Source organism: Rhopalosiphum padi, chromosome 3 (genome assembly GCF_020882245.1).
Source record: "Rhopalosiphum padi isolate XX-2018 chromosome 3, ASM2088224v1, whole genome shotgun sequence".
NCBI lineage: Eukaryota > Metazoa > Arthropoda > Insecta > Hemiptera > Aphididae > Rhopalosiphum > Rhopalosiphum padi.
In genome coordinates, this window is record NC_083599.1 from 32,357,427 (window position 1) to 32,378,203 (window position 20,777).

General features: G+C 37.8%; 2 protein-coding genes across 2 annotated transcripts; one reads left to right on the forward strand and one right to left on the reverse strand.

The window, feature by feature from the left end:
- The first annotated feature begins 7,152 nt into the window (after positions 1–7,152).
- LOC132924980 (uncharacterized) lies at positions 7,153–7,809 on the forward strand. The gene has a single exon (XM_060989416.1). It carries the CDS (start codon positions 7,153–7,155, stop codon positions 7,807–7,809), a length of 657 nt encoding a protein of 218 aa, XP_060845399.1.
- A 1,070-nt stretch (positions 7,810–8,879) lies between these two features.
- Positions 8,880–10,967, reverse strand: LOC132926384 (uncharacterized). Its single transcript, XM_060990737.1, has 2 exons — positions 10,322–10,967; positions 8,880–10,253 (listed from the first exon to the last, which is right to left on the reverse strand). The coding sequence occupies exons 1-2, from the start codon at positions 10,622–10,624 to the stop codon at positions 9,147–9,149; spliced, it is 1,410 nt and encodes a 469-aa protein (XP_060846720.1). The 5' UTR covers positions 10,625–10,967; the 3' UTR covers positions 8,880–9,146.
- Positions 10,968–20,777: the final 9,810 nt, after the last annotated feature.

Consider the following 20,777-nt stretch of genomic DNA (forward strand, 5'->3'; position numbering starts at 1 on the left):
ATAGTTGTGAAATAATTAAAATTTGATAAATATCTGAATAAAAGATTGGATAATACCTTATGCTTGTAAATCTCATTCTTAAAATTTACCATAGCTATTATTTATAGAATTCTTTTTAATTTTACCACCTTTATATGACAATTTTGACAATATTTACAGTTTCAAATTTTTCACTATTAATAAAACACTCAAATATTATGTTAGTTGGATGAAACTTTGTCAGTAAGATTAAGAAAATGATTCTTATTTATTATTATTAACTTGCATACATTTCATTTAAGCAGATACTTCATAAACACTACAAAACATGATTTTATATGATCATTTTGACGAATATTACAAATTCCTATTTTTAACTGCCCATAATACACACATTACTCAAGTTATAGCCTTGAAACCTGGATCACTATATTAAAAAAATGAGTCTAATTTATCATTATTAACTTGCATACATATCATTTAAGCAGATACTTCATAAACACTACAAAAAATGATTTTATATGATAATTTTGACGAATATTAAATATTTATGTTTTTAACTGCTTATAATACACTCATTTCTCAAGTTAATCTCTTGAAACCTGGACCACTTTATTGAGAAAATGATTCTAATTTATCGTTAGTAACTTGCATACATTTCATTTAAGCAGATACTTCATAAACACTTTAAAACATGATTTTATATGATCATTTTGACGAATATTAAATTGTTATGTAGTCAATAGCGGATTATTGTGATAGTTTTATTTGTTTTTTAATATAGGATAAGGATACATTTTCAAGCCATAAATAAGAATAAGAGACTATTTGGTATTGTGATTAATGTGAATTGTTGAAAAATGTATCTTTTCTTATAGACCGCGTAAAGTCTCATTTTAGTTTTTTTTCTCGGATGCTTGTAATTCAACAGTGCCAAGCAAATCCGTCAACACATCTCACATCTTCGCATAATTTTAAATTATGCCCACGGTCACATGTAAGTTGGTTGTCAGGTGCTATTAAATTCCACTGTTGTAGTTTCTTAAGTACATTAAGAGACACTGGACCAGACGTTTTATTTTTCAAAATTATCGTATATTTCAATAAAATTTATTATCGACATATTGTTTTTAATATTTAAAACTATATAACGTAAACCACTTAACGATACAGACTGCAAGTTAATCTGTAGTTTAATTTCACTTTTATAATTATTATTTGATTTATTAATCGAATAGGACAAAAAGGTAATGGCAAAAACAAAATCTTATCTTCATTATATTACAATATAATATTATAATTTATTAGTCATCCTCTGCCTGCTCCAGACACTCTGTGTCTCAGAGGTGAACAAGTTGTCACCTCTTTCATGCAAGAGAGCTTATCTGTATATGGATCAGCCACTTTCTTTGACTCTCAACTAATCAAAGAGGATGGTCCAGAAGCAGCTACAGGAGCGTGGTGTATCATAACACCTACAGTAGCAATCCCTACTCCACCCGAGTGGATAGCTAACAGGAATGAGAGGAGGAATCTTCCCGACTCTTATTACTCTAGGTTATTCACTACAGTGTCTCAGAGAACTGAGGTATTCAGGATTAACGTCATAAAGACATTAGTCCTATCCAAGAGGTAAATCTTTACTTCTTCATGAACTAAAGTTCATAAAACAGCGCGTATGCCCTGTAATCATAGCACCGTTAGTAAGACGAAACTTCTCCCTTATGGGGGTGGGGGGAGTATGACGCGGCCCCGCGCAAAGACCGTTTGAATTCAAACGGCATTTGCGCGGATAGCCTCGCCGTGGACCCTCTCTCGACCACAAGTTGACGACGCGCGACGATCCGCGTCGGAACGTCAGACCCGACGCGTCCGCGAACCGGCCCTAGACTAATTAGTCATATCCACCGCACCGTACGCGACACAACGCCTTTCGCCGTACCGTGCCCACTTACCCACTGCATCATCTATTATTTTTTTGTTTAACTCACCTTTGTGTTTTTTTTTGTGTTTTTCTCACACCTCCTACGAGGTGAATAAAACCACCCTTTCATACCCCAAAAAACTTGTGTTGTTATTTTTCTCCCGTGCTCCCCGATCAACATCCTTTCTTCCCCCAAGTGTGCCGTTCAACAACAATCCGACGCTACCTCACCATCACATCGTGACAACCGCAGGTACGCGTCAAATTGGCTCCCCGAACTGGAATCACCAGTAAGTGAAATATATTATTACCTTACCACTAACTACCACCACCAACCTCCCATTTTGTGACTTGCAAAACGTTCCCCAAAACCATACGACAAAAACGTAGTTTGCAAGCTATAACGGAAAAACCGGTGTTACGTAACATAATCACAAAGAACGTAACGATAGCCGTGCCAGTTGACTTACGGACGCACCGACGTCACCGCGCGCGACGCAGCAAACACACGAGGAATAGGATTGGTAGGACCGCTAGAGCGCGATAAGGTACACACACCACCGCCAGCACCACCACCCGCTCAACGTCACCACAAAACCGGACCGCCGCCGCCGATGAGACCAGCGCCGCCGCCGTCCCGAACCAAAATAGTCGACAGGAATACGCACACACGCGCAGCCGCGACCACACAACTCGGAAACCGGTTATTGTGATCACCCCGCACACACAACACCAACGGTCAACGACCCGTTGACCTACATACGTACGTAAATAGACTTACCGATACGCGGTCAACACGACATTTATTAATTTTTCCTTGAACATAACACCGGACAAACCTACCGGACGTCATGGCAGAAAAATATATGAATGAGTTGACCGCTGCGGAGCTACGGTACGAATGTAGCCAACGCGGGCTAACGGAAGGAGGCGCGAAAGACGCACTCGAAATCCGATTAGCACAACACTTCGCGGATATGGGTATACAGGCAAATTCCGTCCGGTTTCAGCCCATGGACACCACTGGGCTAACCGAACTCGACTCGGACGTAAGCCAGGCATACGACGCCGGGCAACCCGAGCCGAGCACGGGCGACCGTATACCCACCCAAGAGCCGTTGGATATATCACGCAACACACCCACACTACCCTCATACACTACACAAAATGCCACGGACCTTATACAGACAGCCCACGGTATAATAAAAGAGGTGCGGCAGTCGGCGGAAAGCGCGCCGCACAGGCACAGCTTGGAGGCACGACTAACCATGCTCGAAGACTGCATGGCCCGTTTCGGCGAAGACCAACGCCGGATAGCGGAGACAATGCGTCGCCTAGAGATGGGTATGTCGCGCCCGACACCGGAACCACAACCGGAGGTTCCCGCACCGACCCGCCCTCAACGCGCAACGTCATCGGGGCAACACCGGAATATACCGGAGTCGCCGCTGACCGATAACGCACACCACCACACACACATACACGCAACGAACAACACGGATTACGGAGCGAGGGGTCCCGCGGCACGCGAATCACCGGCCGTGGGCAACCACCGCGCAGACCGCAACGTGCACTTCGATAACGCGTTGAATACACCCCACACCACCGCCCACCCACAAACCTATATGACACAATCATCACTGATACCGTATGAGTGAGATACTCGCTGCCGGAGTTCCACGGAACGACACCTGAGGACCCGGTACGGTTTATACATAAGGCCGAATCGACTTTGTATAAAACGCATATAGATAGGACGGGCTGGATAAACATTATCGAACCTCAGCTAAAGGGTGCAGCCAGTACCTGGTGGAACACCGTCAGGATACTGGACTACACCTGGGACGAGTTCCGTGCGGACTTTTTACAAAAGTTCAACAACATGGACATTCAGTCCCGGCTGCAGACGGAGATAGTGTCCATCCGGCAATCACCAACACAGTCGCTTACGGAGTTTTTTACAACAAAAAACCAACTCGCGCGCCGCATCAACAACGGGCAAGTTCCGGTGCTAGCTGAACCACAGCTAGTACATAGAATAGTCGGATTAACGCACAGTGAATACCGTACGCATATACGACTGCAATGCCCCAACACATTTGCGGACCTCCGCCAAATCGCAGCGATTATGGACACACCAGATCACCCGCCCACACAATCGTTAACGAAACCGGAACGCGACAAAGGCGGACAGTCACGCGCACCGCGCCCACCACACACACCGCGAACACGGGACGGTACAGCCGGAAGGCCGCTACCGCGCGACCCGTGCCGGTACTGTGGAGGGCCGCACTGGAACAGTGACTGCCCCGCGAACGCGCCGGCTTCGGGAAACGCCAGGTGAGTCGGCGGACAGTTGTCCGCACCGCCGCCTCTAATACACACACACACACACGCACACACGCCATCAACACCAGCCTTCGGCATTATCGACGGGGATATCACCATCGAACGCGCATCGACACGCTCGGCGTTTTCACATATATCACCCGTCCACACACCTGGAATTTCTCCAAGTAGTAGGTCATCATCACCACACACCACGACCCCCACTACGAAATTTACACGTGCACCATCGGAATGTAAATGTAGCACAGAGGTAACCGAAACGGATGTCATGGTAATGGCGGTGCAAACCGCCACCAAGGACTCCGAAATCGCGGTTAAGAACCAGTTATCCCGTTACTACACACACCCGATGTCGAATAATGTTAAACGAACATGCCCCGACAAAATTCCGACCCCAGCGGTCGAGCTCGAATTTAGGTCAGGCTTCGTAACAGCACTACTCGACTCACAAGCACAAAAATCATATGTAAGCCCGAACATTGCACACACACATGGCACACCACAACACGGACAACCCACCCACGTACGAATGGCGGACGGACACACCACGGTAACAAGTGGTACCGCCACATTCGAAGCCAGAATAGGAGACCTTACGGTCACTTTCACCGCAGCCATTCTGGAAAATTTATACTGCGACATGCTCCTAGGACACGACTTCCTTGTAACCAACGAAGTCACCTGGGACTACACCACGAGCACTATACATTTAGGTTCACATAGGAGAACAACGGCGTGCTGGAAGGGCCGGACCACCACCCACCGCCCTACACCAGACACCGATAAATCTGTTAATACACGGTGACCCACGCGCGAAAATCACCGACGTAATTCGCAACTATCTGGACGTTTTCAGCGGTAGAGTAGGTCGCACCAGATTAATCGACAATCACGACATTCTCCTTAAAAACCAAACACCAATAGCGCTCAAACCATACCCCTATCCACACACAAAACAGGCCACAATAGACAACATGATACGGGATATGGAACAACAGGGACTCGTAGAACAAAGCACCTCTCCGTGGGCCGCACCCGTCGTCTTGGCTAAAAAGAAAGACGGCTCTCCCCGACTGTGCATCGACTATAGACGGCTCAATGATGTCACTGAGTCCGACGCTTACCCGATGCCGGACCTCAATACTTTGATTCGTCAAATGCGAGGTGCCAAAATTTTCAGCATTTTGGACCTTAAGTCTGGATACTGGCAAGTACCACTTAACCAAAATGCTCGAAAATACACGGCATTCCGGACAAGTCGGGGTCTATATCAGTTTCGAGTACTACCCTTTGGCCTCAAAAACAGCCCCATGACCTTTGTACGACTAATGAACGAAGTTTTGAGGGGGTATCTGGACGACTTCGTACGCGTCTACCTTGACGACATAGTGGTGTTTTCGAACACCACGGACGAACACCAGTGCCACCTAGACAAAATTTTGGAACGTCTACATAGACACGGGCTGACATGCAACACCGAAAAATGCAGTTTCGGATCAACCGAAATCTCATTTCTCGGACACCTAGTCACCTCCGACGGCATAGATAAACAACCGGAGAAACTAAAATGCATCATGAACTTCCCCACACCCACCAAAATAAGGGACCTACGGAAATTCCTGGGCGTCTGCAACTGGTACAGCCAGTTTGTTGACAACTACGCGGACACCATAGCACCCCTAACGGATAGGCTCAAACAAGGGACTAAGTGGTCGTGGACCGAAACGGAACAGGCGGCATTTATTAAAATAAAACACGCACTGTATGATTTGCCAAAACTGTCGACACCAGATTACGGAAAACCGTTCTGCCTTCTGCCTACAAACCGATGCTAGCGAAATAGGAGCAGGTGCCTTTCTCTTCCCACGGGGTGACAGACCTGAGGAAAGACGGATAATCGCCTACGCGAACAAAAAGTTTAGTGACACGCAGACTAGGTACGCCGCGGTCGAACGCGAGTGCCTCGCGATAATCTGGGCGACTGACAAGTTTAGACCATATTTAGAAGCCCGCCACTTTGACCTATTCACAGACAACTCCGCCTTCACATGGCTCCACCGAGCCAAAAACACCAACTCCAAGTTGACCAGGTGGGCACTACAGCTGGCCAACCTGGACTTCAAAACCACGCACGTTCCCGGCGTACAGAACGAAGCGCCGGACATGCTGTCCCGCAACCCAGCCCCAGGACCCCCCGTAGACGAGGATCACCTCGAGGAACGGCTAGTAGGAGTACCCACCACCCAAATCACCACCACTACTAGCACGCCGGCCGACAACCTGTTCGCCACTACGGACCCGGGCAACACCACCAGCGAGCCCACCATAACGCACGCTACGCTCGTGACGTGGCAGGCCAATGACCCCGACACGCGTGACATAGTGGACAACGGGACACCGGACACGCCGGCGCGCGATACCAGGCAAGCCGCGGAAAAAAAGAACAAATATTTTTTTACCGACAGCCTCCTTCGAATAAATTTGCGCGACCACACACCCGCCATTATACCACGTCAAAAAATCCAGAACGTGATTTGGACATACCACGATCACGTCCTAGCAAACCACCCGAGCTGGAAAGAAACTTACAGGGCGATAAAATAACGCTTTTACTGGAAAGATCAAAAGAACGACATCCGACTGTACGTCAAGTCGTGTCACATATGCGCGTGCATCAAACCACTAAACGCGCTCGCAGATGACCCAATGACCGCCAGAACACCCCGCCACCCCTGGGAGGTAATCAGCATAGACCTCATGGGCCCCTACCCGCGCACGAGTAGGGGAAAACAATATTTACTGGTTGCCACGGATATGTTTAGTAGGTGGACCGAGGCATACCCCCTAGGGACAGCCACTACAAAAACAATAACCGAAACGCTCGAAAGAGAATTCTTTTCATGTTACGGATACCCCCGTGTGTGCCTAAGCGACAGTTCGTAGCAAACGATATGCGCAACGCGATCGAGCGGTGGTGGGGAGCCGAGGGCTGGACAACTCCGGTATATCACCCGAGGGCCAACCCCGTCGAACGGCGCAACCAGGAAATAAAAAAAGGTCTACGCGCTTTTCTCACCAACGGTAACCATAACACATGGGACACCAAAATACCCCCCATATTATTTTCGATCAGGAATAGACGCAACGTCCAGACAGGATACCCCCCCTCGGTACTCGTCCTCGGCAGAAAGGGTAAACGACCGGGTGATTGGGCACTGAGTAGGACAACTGCCGACCCGATCGAACACATAAATATGGAGAGGGAAAAGCGTGAGAAAGACGTACTGGACATACCACCGGTAACAGGTGGCCAGACGCAATCCACATACAAAACAGGTGACACCATTTACTACAAAGCGCTTCACCTGTCAAAAGCGCACCACAAATTTCATGCCGGTTTCGCACCAAAATGGTGGGGACCGGTAAGACTGCACAAACGCGTAGGAAAAAGCGTGTTCCTCACGGACCAACAACCACCGCGCAAAATTCACGTGTCATGTCTTAAACGCGCGCCAACCACAACACACCCACACCCCAACACCACCACAAACAGATAACGACAGGTAACGCTAATTATTGGTTATTTTATTTTGTTTTCATCACCCGCACACAGTCAACAACAGCACCACAATGAAGCCACAATCTGCAGCCACCACCCCCCTACAGCATGCCGCAGAACTGCTGGAACGCAGCCAGCAGTTACTGCAGGTAGCTAACGCGGAGGCAGCCGCCCACGCGACTACGGCAGCACGGGTGCGCCAGATGTCCACGGCAGAGCTACGCCGGGACCCGGTACTGTGGGCAGCCTACACCCGCGGGTGGGACGACCGCACGTCGGTCTTCCGCAAGGCGACCAACGTGGGTCCGACACCCGCGGCGACCGACAGGTCCCGGAGCCCAAGACGGCACGTACAGCCGGCTGACACACCGCGACCGTTCCAGGTAAGTTTTTCATCTAGGTGGACACCTAGGTATTTGACTGCGTTGTCTTTGTTATTCCATTGAATGACATGGTTCTTTATGTAAATGTTTTTGGGGTTGATATATATTTTAAGGGTGAATATTTTAACCTCAATTTTAGTTGGGTTTAGATTCAACTTCCATTTTTTGAACCAGGTGATTATTTCATTTAATGAGGATTGTAGATTTTGAATTGCTAACTCTAAGGAACTGTCTTGGGTGAGAATTGTCGTGTCGTCCGCAAACATTGCTAATTGAGAGTTGAGAGGGATTGGGATGTCGTAGAAGTAAATATTAAATAGGGTTGGTCCCAGAACGGATCCTTGGGGGACTCCAGCTTTGATTTGGTGTAGTTGTGAGAAGTCTGTTTCCACTCTTACTTTGAAAGATTTGTTGGATATGAAGGATTTGATAGTTTTGAGTAGGTATTCAGGGAATTTTAATATTTTTAATTTTTGTTCAAGCCCACTGTGCCAGACCTTATCAAAGGCTTGAATTAGGTCTAAGAATGCTGCTGTGGTATATTGCTTTTTTTCGAAACCATGTACAATTATTTCGGATATGCGCTGGATTTGGTGGCATGTGGAGTGTTTGGTTTTAAATCCGAATTGATGTTTCGGGATAAGGATACACGTCAATTGATCGTAAACAATTTACCGCACGACAATTTACCGCAAATTATTGATCGCAAGCCAATTGATCGCAATTGCAATTTACCGTACATCAATTGATCGAAAAATAACATTTTCAGTAATATAAAAATATTTTGAATATATATTTAATTTTAATAAATTTGGCACAATTCTGGTTACATGTATGGTTAAAAATATATTTTTCGTCTTAGATTAAAAATGTTTAAAAAATATTGTTCAGTATATATATATAGTATTATAAATCATCAAGGTAGGTACATAATAATGAAAAACACTAAATATTAAATTTGCAATTGAAAATTGTATGCAATGCCACGAAGATAGTCTTCAATATTTGTATTATTGTTATAAGTGGTACAAATTTTTTTTATTTTAGCTGCTCTATCTCGGTAAATTTTTTTTTTGGGTGGCTCGTTGCCCCCAACATATTGTTCGATTTTGAATCTGTTAATGCTCTCTTCTTTTTTTAATGCATCTATAAATCGCCAAATTGAAGGATGTATACTATTTATAAGTGATGTGAAACAATTGTGCCACCCTTCTATAGCATTATTTGTGGTAGCCAAATCTTGAATTACTCTCGAAAAACAGTTCCATAATGTGATTGCATACTTTGGCGGCTTTCTTTTTCCTCTCCTGTCTAATTTTCCTACCCATGTATTTTCGAAATAATCCAACAGCGGTGCCAGTAGATCTTCATTATCTGTGTAATAATTTGTAACTAGTAATGCATTATAACATTTTATTACATCTACTTCTGGAATAAAAGCTAATGCTGGTAGCATTCGAATTCGTAATGAAAACTCTGGATCATTTCGATAAGTTGTCTGTAGGCCCAATTCTTGGACATGACGCCAAATGCATTGCGACATATGAAAGAAACAACCTTTTACCTCGGTATTACAAAACTCCGTTTCGATTGCATTTAAAGCTGCTCTTTCATAATCTATCATAATACTTTTTGGATTTAAATTTGACTTCAGTGATTTTAAAATTTCAAACATGTGACGGTAAGTTTTTTCTTTTTTATCTGGCAGTAATACATAAACACTAGGAATAACGTTGGAATAACATACCCCGTGTATAGTATATAACTGAGCAAAAATGGGAGGTGCCACTGAAAATGTACCGTCACAAAACCAATTATTACATTCACTCATAAAATCTAAATTTTGTTGAGTTGTAAATATTAAAATACGTGATTCAGTAGGACCGCTATCGAATTTTAAAAATAATTCACCATTGGAGTTATATTTATATTTATCTGGTATAATAAATTCAAAATTACTTGGATTAGCTGGTGCAGCTTCCTCCTTTTGGCGTACACGTTGAATTGTCCTTTTCAATGTATTAACACTTGACATTTCTGCGGAAACTGCACTTGTCACCTAATTTAGTTTAATTTGAATAATTAATTATTTTTTCCATTTCTATATGTAACTAAAATATGAATTACCTGCATAACTGCATTTCCTAAAACTGAATGTGTGCTGAGAGTTGTTTGTGATGCATTTTTCTTTAAAGTTGAAATAACTTTTTTCGCTTCGATTTTTGCTGCATTTGGAACGTGATTGTTATGTTCAATACATTTAGTTATTTTGTCGTCTACTACGTGTAAACGACCTTTACAATGAATTTTTTTGTATTCAGAACATTTCCAGTATGTTTTATTGTCATGTTCTCGTTCTTTTACGTGTAAAAAACCTTGATAAATAAGCATATACTTATTTTTTTCGCTTAATACGTACTCTAAAGCCATATTCTATGTACAGTACTTCAGCTAGACGAAGTTATTAGTATATACCGATTGACGATTGTGTCAGTACTGATATATTTTCATAGTGTTTCATGGTGATCTATATTCTATACGACTTAAGGAAAAATACGGACTGATAAAATAGGGTACGAATATAATGTTAGATAAGACTTGATCGTTAACGATCGAATAAAGTTACGAAAAAATAATATTGGCCTTAAAATAACTCTGAAATAACCTATATAGTTTGCGATCAATTATCGTGCGGTAAATTGCAATTGCAATCAATTGGTTTGCGATCAATTGTTTACGGTCAATTGTCGCGCGGTAAATTGTTTACGATAAATTGACGGTACACCTCGGGATAACGTGAAGGTAGGGTTTTATCCTATTCAACAATATTCTTTCGTACAGTTTGAATAGTGTTGGTAGTAGACTGATTGGTCTGTAGCTAGTGGGGAAATTGGCTGGCTTTCCTGGTTTGTGAATAGGGACTATTATAGCATGTTTCCATGTAGAAGGGAAGGTAGCAATGCACATGGCTGAGTTGAATGAAGAGGCTAAGTAGGATAATGCTTTTGATGTTAGGTTTTTTAGGATTTTGTTGGTTATTAGATCGTGACCTGGGCTTTTCTTATTTTTTAGTTTTATTTGATTTGTTCATTTAAGGTGGAGATAACCGGTACATGGTCGGAGTCGAGTTCGTTCAGGACTACGTGGTGCAGGTCAATTGGAAGATTCGATATAAGAGCAATATCAAGTATATCGGGTAGTCTGCCAGACCTATGGAAAATAGGTTCGGCAGGTGGTGATATTATGATCCGTTGTTCAAATGTGAATTTTTGTAGCTTGTTACCATTTGGATTAGTTTTCTGACAGCCCCAGGTTTGATGTTTTGAGTTAAGATCACCTAAGAGTATGGTTGGCATGCCTTGAAATAGAAGAGATATGTCTTCTTGTAAGATTATTTTATTTGGTGGATTTGCCGAGATTATTTTTATATCGCGTCTTTCTGTTGATACTATTATTGCAGTGGCCTCAATGTTGGTAATGTTGGACAGGGTTGATTGGTAGTGTTTGATGTTTTTTTTGATAATTATCTTGAATGAAAACAGAGAAATGTCTTTTAAAATACCAATATGATCTGGATCAAAACATTTATTCATTTCATTATTTACATGATCTAGAGCTGGGAGTACTGTATTGATTTTAAACAACTGAATGGGATCTTGAATTCGTTAATCGGTAAATCATTCGTCATATTTACTAGGCACTTTTTTTTATTCTTGTCGTTCTTAAAACTTCAAACTCGTATCTGATTTTTCTATAAATGCTTGTGCTTCTTCATAAAGATTATCAAAAGTATTATCATCATCTCTAAGAGAATTTAAGTCATGTTTGGAAGTTTCAACTATGTTGGTTACAGTCAACAAATTAATATCTACCGATTGCATAATCTTTGACAATGGATTTAAAACTAAATATTTCTTTAAAGTATATGCGGTTAACATAAAGCGATATGATAAAAAGTATTTCATAAATCCTGTAATAGTAGAAGAACCCACTTTTACATCACCAGATCCTTCATTTCTTCTTGTTTCTTCTAGAGTCTTTAATATTGCATCAAATTTTTGTAAAACAATTTCAAGTGCTGCATCATAAGATCCCCATCTTGTAGTTGAAACACGTTTCATAGATTTCTTTTACAAATTAGGATAATGTTTATCTTGAAATTCTCTGAATGAGGCAACTCTTTTCTTACTAACTACACCAAATAAAACAGTAAATGGATTCTAAATATCCAAATAAATCAATAACATCTAAACCGAATGAAACTGCATTGACCATTACCAAATTTAATCGGTGAGCATGACACCACACAAAGATAGCTGAATTATTTTGTGCTTTAATTTTTGCTTGTAGGCCCTTATATTCCCCATTCATATTGCTAGCACCGTCGTATGACTGAACAACAAGTTCGTTTTTCCAATCAAGGCCTTCATGATCTACGACTAATTCAAAAAGATCAAACAACGATTTTCCAGTTGTAACAGGAGATTCTTTAAGAGCCAATAAACGTTTAAAAATGTTCCCAGATAACATCTTACAAAAAATTATACCTGTTCTTTTCTAGCAGCATCAAATGTCGAATCTATTGGAATACTGAACATTTGAGATCTCTGTATATCTGATTTTATGGTTTACCTTATATATTCTGACATAGAACTAATAAGTTGATTTTGTCTTTCCCGACTAATAAACGAGCACATATGGTTGCCTTGGGATTTAATAGAATATATTTATAGGAAGATAATGCATACGATTGTGGAGCTCACAAAAAGATAAATTATGCAGGTCTAAAAAATGTAAACTAAAAATATAGCGCAAGTGTCTATGAATTGTATTTAAAAGAATTTTTTTTAAATATTGATTAAAACAAAAGTTATTTCATTTCATTTGTCAGATCTTCGTGGGACACCCCGTATTTGATTAAAAATTAATTTTAATAAATATATCTGTAATTATAATTTCAATAGTGAAACTTATTCGATTATTTTAATAATCATTTTCATTCCATTACTCCCATCATTATAGTTAAATCGTACTTATACGTAATGAAAAATTTAAAAATTTAAAATTAATAAAAATATAATTTTAATTACTTTTTGCCGTCTAATTGTGGTGTACTGTTTGTATCTTTGTGCCGCGCATTAAAATGTTTCCATAAAGATGATGTAGATCCATTGTTAATCAACACAGAATCACAAAGTAAACAGTTTGCTGAATCATTGGACTTATTACGTTTAAAATACTGCCATATTTTACTGGGAGCCATAATTAAAAAATTTAGAACAAGAAATAGTTGTTGTTTGTGCCTAATGGAATTAGTACTTAGCAAGTAGGTATTGTGCACTGTGCAGTAAACACGTTACACGTATATGTTGCTATAATACATATTGTTCACTATCTTATCACAAAAGTTGAGTTTAAACTTAGAAGTATGCTAAAATGTCTAGAAGCTTTATTTACCAATAAGTGGGTTTTTCTTTTGTACGATAATCTCTATAGATATACCTATTATTTATTGGTATAGGAATATAATATAAACAAAGCATTGATATCAAGTATTTTAGTAATAATACAACTGTCGAGCCCATTTAAGAATTTCATACACACGTTTTTGTGTATTATTAAATATATGTCGCAGATCATAAAATAAATTTTAGTTATTATTAGTCGTATCTCTAAAAACAATAGTAAGTGAGACTTGAAATGTTTACCAATTATTGTGATACCTTATTAAGACCACTACCATCTTGCCTAAAAATTTAAAGAACGACCAAAAAGTGGTGTAATGAAATATTTATGATTAGAATACAGAAATTTACAATGATAAACCTAAAGCATGAATTTAAAATTCATATTTCAGATTTGAAATCAGATAATTCGAATTTCGGATTTCAATTCGAAATTCGAATTTGGCGGATTTTCGAAGAATCCGGATTTTATTCCCATCACTAGACTACAACCACGAAGCTACGAGTGGTGTTTGACGTATCTGCCATAGGGTCATCAGGAAATTCGTTGAATGACTTGCTTATGAAAAGTCTAGTTGTCTAACCTACATTGTATTCCACGTTGTTGCGTTTTCGAGTACATCAGGTAGCTCTCAAAGTAGATATAGAGAATATGTATCGGCAGATACTGGTCCACAATGACGATTGTTAGCTACAAAAAATAGTGTATTGGTCAAAACCAACCGATGAGCTTCAAGAGTTCATGTTGAAAACAGTAACTTATGGTACAAAAACGGCCCCGTACTTAGCCACCAGGTGCTTGGTACAGTTGGGGAACACATGCAATGATGGCCCACTCTACTGGTCTGTGTGTTGCAATAAATTTTTTGTCAAATTTTACTCTTAAAAATTCTTAGACAATTCGTGCGTTATGAGCAGGTGCCTTATGTTGTTGATAATAAATGTTTCTACGTATAGCTAAAGGTAAATCTTCAAGAAGTTATGGCAAATCGTCACGCAAAAAAATCTAAGTATTTCCTTCCCGTTAATGTTCCGTCGTAGAAATGGGGCCCTAGTAAATTCCCACTAATCAAACCAACCCATACGTTTGTTCCCAACATATTTGGAAGTTTGTAGGAGTAGCCCAATGCGGATTTTCATTCGACCAATAACGATTATTTTGTTTATTTAATATACCATTGTTAGTAAATTTACTTTTGTCAGTCCATAAAATATGATTAATTAATAACGGATTAACTTCAGACGTCACCATAAATCAGGAAATAAAATTTAATTTTTTTTCTGGATACGTAAATGTTGTACAAGGTCTGGTTTGTAAGGGTGTAGTTTGTTTTTTTTTTAAATTTTATGAATTACAGTTTTAGATACACCAACTTCGTGTAAAATGTGTTTAACAGACGAACGTAGATTAAGATGTACGTATGCTAAGACTTGGATTTCAATATCCTCATTAATATTTGGATCTACACGAAGTTGTTGTTGAACAGCATTTGTTCTATTGAATGAACCGTTTTTTATTAACGACTTTTCAAACTTTTGAACATAAGTAAAATAGGGATGGTAGTATGGTACCTATCTGGATATTGCCGGGCGTACATTCTTGTTGCTTCTCGTGCATTTTTGTTACATTTTCCATAGACTAACAGTGATTGAACTTTTTCATGATTATTCATTTATATTTAAAAAAAAATTCAAACTATAACTTTATAAGATTGACAACGAATAGAAAACGTCGAACTACTAAGAACGCAATGACACATGAGACATGACTGATAATGAGTCGTATAATATCTAATATCAAAATAGGTAATAACATTTTAATAGGTAGATTTAGGTAGATAACAAAAAGAAAAACCAATACTTTTTATAATATTAGTAATAATAATTTTGACGAAACGAAAATACACACAATTATAAATAAAATAAATGTTCAAATGTTTATGAATGTTACTTAGATTTGAGACTTGTTCTATTCAAATCTACACAACTAGACACTTTCGAATAATTTATGCAATAGGTAATTTCTGTAAATTGAATTGTAAATAAAAATGTATAATATTATTAGAAAAAATACAAATTTAGAATTTTATTTTCTGAAAATACATGTTTATTTTTAAAAAAATTATATAATTTCTATAATTTCATTATAGTGTGTAATAATAGAGGATATGAGCAGAATTGCTAACCTAATGTACCTATACTGCTATGTTTTCCGAAATAGTGTAAATCAACCATATTAGGTAACTGAGTACTTGTAGTATTAAGTGTTTGTGTGGCATTTCCCTCTGTGTCGCAGTGTCGTGTTGAATCGTAGTTATTTAAATCGTTTAGGTTTAACCTTAAATTTAGTTATGTATATATATGATTAAAAATTATTTTTAGAAGGAATAAATAACAGGTTTTTCCAGTGATGTTCAAATAATTTTGTCAAGGGTATATTTTGTAGATTGATTTCTTAACATGCACTATGATTATTATTATATATAAAACACATTAAAAACATATTTAAAGGATTATAGACAAATATAGTTTATCAAAAACTGGTCGGGGTTTGGGAACCTATTATATAATATGGGTACCTAATTCTGCGAGGTTAGGTTAAACAATTTTTTTTTATATATAAGTTTACAGAGATATTTATTTCTTTATATTTTTTCCTTTTTGGCTACCAGTGAACTTTAAGCATCAACTCGAGGATAGGAACAAATGTTTATGTTGACATGTTGATTATATTTTAGTGATCTGATTGTATGTTGTATTGTAATTCTCAATTTCATATGCTAGGGAAATTGAAAAATGCTTAGCTGTTGTCTATAACTTAAGCATGCCATCAATTTAGTATTTGTGTTTAGACACATTGCATTGATATAGTTTTTAATATATGTTTATTTACGTAAATTGAACGGACACATATGAGATGGTCATTACTCATTTTGAACATATAGATTTTGTATACTACTTATATAAATGTATTAGACTTTTTAAGTTTCGTTTTACTATCGCGCATTTTAGAGATATAGAGAACGGCAAAATAATGAATCGGTGTCAAATGTCTTTTTTTTTTATTCTTTCCATAAATAATAATGTACATTGTATTATGTTTGGCAAGACTGTTTATTTAAAAATAACAATTGCCAATAAATATAATATATTATTAAAAAAAAACCAGAATGACCGTGGGGTAACTGATAGGTGTGTTGAGACCAAGCATTGATGATGTACGATACCTATACAATGGCTGGGTCACGCTCTAATACGTATTTAAAATCATTAACATTTCCAAAAATCAGAAATCCCTCTTAACACTTGCTGTTTAAGGTGCTGCATTCCAGTACCATTTCGTCACCTAAGAACCATTATGGCCAATCTCAGCTTTCCCAACTTTTTAGGATGAAGAAAAACGTGTTTTGTTGTTAGGAATTTTGATTGTTAGTATACCTCTTAATATTAATTAACTCTAAAACGTGTACTTTATCTTTCTAAATAATTATTATTATCAAAAATGTATTTTTACTAAAATTTCGTGAGATTGGCCTTGATATCGTAATATTTATACTTTAAATAGGCCATGATAAGGATAAAAAAAATAGTTCCCTGAAACAAAAAATATTATAAAATAATATTATTATGGTTTTATTTTTTTATTTTAAAATTTATAACAAAATAACTTTAAGTCTCTCACTCTCTTTGTAAGACATAATGTATTACAATTTTATTTTCTTAAAATAAAATTTCTTATATTAATACTTAAACATACATTTTTAAAACTTTTAACTTTTTAATTGAATATATTTAAATGAAAACTAGGTATCATAACAACAGTTCTATTTTCAATCTTTCTATCCCAGTTTTGTAGCTTTTTTAGCTTTTTCTTTTTCTGCCTTCTTACTTTGCCTGTAGGAGATATTTGTATGAGGAAGAAGGTCATAGTAATTGTGACAGTTGGAAGGACTAGTTTTATATCTTGCAAATCTTTCCACTTGTCTTTAGGTATTTTTACTTGGCCACTGTTGAGAGGTGGGGATATTATTGTACCTGTTCTAATATTTGTCTTGGGCCTAATAGGAAGAGATTGAAGTTCAGTAAAAAAATCTAGAGCATACGTTATTTGGCCAGAAGAATTGTACTGCAGCCATCTCAAGTCAGTAACTACTGGATCACCATTTTTCTTCCCTGATGATGGTATCATAAATCATGAGGTTAGACTTTAAAAAATCTCTGAAGAATTGCCAATTGACAAATTTTACTCTGTAGGGAAACGGATTTTTTCGGGCATTCTTTGTTATGTCAATCAATTGGGATGGTAAATAAATATCCCCGTTTCTCATTGCTCCTTCTAGGACACTGTGGACATTATCTGCCTCCATTTGTGTATACCTTTTTTCCAAGTATTTTTGATTAATTGTAACATTTTTTCTAATAATCAAATCCAAGAGGGTATTGGACAAAATTGAGTTTCTATTTTGATAAGTGCAGCCATCTAAAAAAATGTTGACGATAGGTATTGGCCCAGATTTATACAGCAGTTCCTCTACTGCACCTATAAGACATGATGGAAACGATGATGCTACTAGATCTGTCTGAGATTCGTCAAACCAGTAACAAATTACGTCGTGAGTTACCAAGTTATATACCGTGAAATTATGTACTGCCAATTTCATTTTATAATACAATGAGCTGGCTTGAATCTGAGGTATCAATTTAACTGCCATTAGGTCACAACATAAAGTATAGCATTTTTTGTCTGCCTCCTTTTGTGCTGTGGCTTCGTCCATTCTTTTTCTGTGAGCATTAAAACTGTTATCAGATAAATTACCAGCATTGTATTGATCACAGAGATCACATTGGTCTTTTCGGGGACTAAAGATGGCAATTTTTTCAGCTCTACACATTCTATCAAATGAAAACCTACTGAGCGGCAGTACAGATGCATTATTTGAATACTCGATGTATAACTGATATAATTGAGAATGTAATTTAATATCTGATTGTACATAAATCTTTGAAGAACTTTGGCGACAATAATGAGATGGAAGTTTTGGAATCTCATCTAAGAACACTTTCATAGTTTCTTGTCGAAAGTTGATGGGAGAGAGTTCAGTTTGGAGAGTGACATGTTGCTGTTGATTCTTCTGAACAAGTGGTGTATGTTCCTCAAGATTACTGCTTGTTTCTTCAGAAAAAGTAGAGCTTCTTCTTCATCAGATACAGTTCCTAAGGAAGAGTAACTAGCTATTCAGCGTTTGATTGTTGACCATTTCAAGTCCAATGAATTTGTAAACATACTTTTACAGACTGGTACACGATTATCTCCAACTTTTAAATTATATATATAAGTATTTCCTCGGCGTGATGGTTTACCTTTTGTTGTTTTCAGCTGCATTTCTTTCACCTCAATCATTGCACAAACAAACATTTTTTTTTCAGGCCAGGTCATTTCTTTCCAAAAACAATCAAAGAGAGCTGCTCTCTGTTGTTTACTTATTTAGTCACAGTTCTTGGTTTTCTGTTTAGAACAAAATTTTCTTTTACATGCTGGGCCCAACTTCCTTTCTTGTTTTGGAGTATCTTGTACCATTCTGGTTTTTTCCTTATTTACTCTTCGATATCCTGTATAGATTTCACCCATCAGTCTTCTACGTTTGCACTCGTTTTTATTCCACGATTTTGGACCAGGAACATATTTTGGTTGTCTCTTTTTGCGGACAGTACCATAGTTCTCAAGTCCATCACTTGACAAGGGGATAAATTCTTCATTTGGTGAATCTAATCCAGTGCTGACTTGAGAAACAGTACTGGGATTTGAGTTGATTTACTTATAACTAATACTGTAGAAGAGGTATTCTTGTTCAGATTGAATAATAGATCCATTATCAAAAACAAATTCCATAGCATCCAAATCCAAAATATCAAAATCTTTAAAAACAATATTATAAAAGCTAATTTTAGAGAAACAAGGTTAAATATCCTTCAAAACTAGACACATATTAAGTATTAAAGACAAAATTATTAAAATTCATTCTTAAAAAATAAAATAAAAGCTTTTAAGTATAGACACTAGTTAATATACAATATTTAATTGAATCTTACATTTTGTATAGTGTCATCTTTTAGCATTGACTGATCAGTTTTTTCTATAACTATTGTTTCAACACTTAATTATTCTATCATAAAATAAAAAATAAAAATGTTAAGATTAACACTAATTTACACCAAATGTTTAATTGAAGCTTACATTTTGTATGGTGTTATCTTTTGAAGGATTTTCTATTTCAGTAAAATATCTGAAATCATTGGATAGTAGCCAACTTTCTACATTTTCCTAATAATTGAATTAAATATTTTATTATAATAAAATAAACCATTCATTCATAGATACATCAATATAATATCCAATCTAAAATAATATTTTATACCAATAGTGCTTACTTTATTAGGATTAGGTTTATCTGTTTTTTTTATTTCAGCAAATAACTGTTTTGGAACTAACCCCTATAATTAAAATATACATATTGTGTTAACTTAATACTTACTGATGAAACTGCAATTAGAATTTTATTAGTTCGGGACCTCCTCATTTTTGCAAAGTAATCAAAAAATGTTTTGATAAATAACTTTATTATTTACTATTTTACTAAACTTGATATTTAAAATTTAATAAATCATAACTATAATCTAAGCAACATTAAAACACTTAATTAACACAGAATTGATAACGTATTGGAGGGATATTTCATCTTATTTTCAATAATAATAATAACAATAATAATAATTTCTTCGAGTTGTTGACCGCTGACGGCTGGATTCTATTATTAGTGCCAGTTGCGATATTTTGAGATTGGCCATGATACCACTAATAACAAACAATTTTAGATAGGCCATGATGACATTTGGGATTTTCACAGCGAACCTATTGGACAAACATCAAAACTAGTCACTTGATCACATGCCTCTCGGAAATACGAATCTATTGATATATAAAACGCATTATTTGAATTTTTGAGATTGGCCATGATGGTTCTTAGGCGACGATTTCCTGTTTGTGTTTCTACCTATTGACGTCCCGCTGCCTACAGCAGTTTTCTACGAAGTTGGATGCTGTTTGCCTTTTAACATAA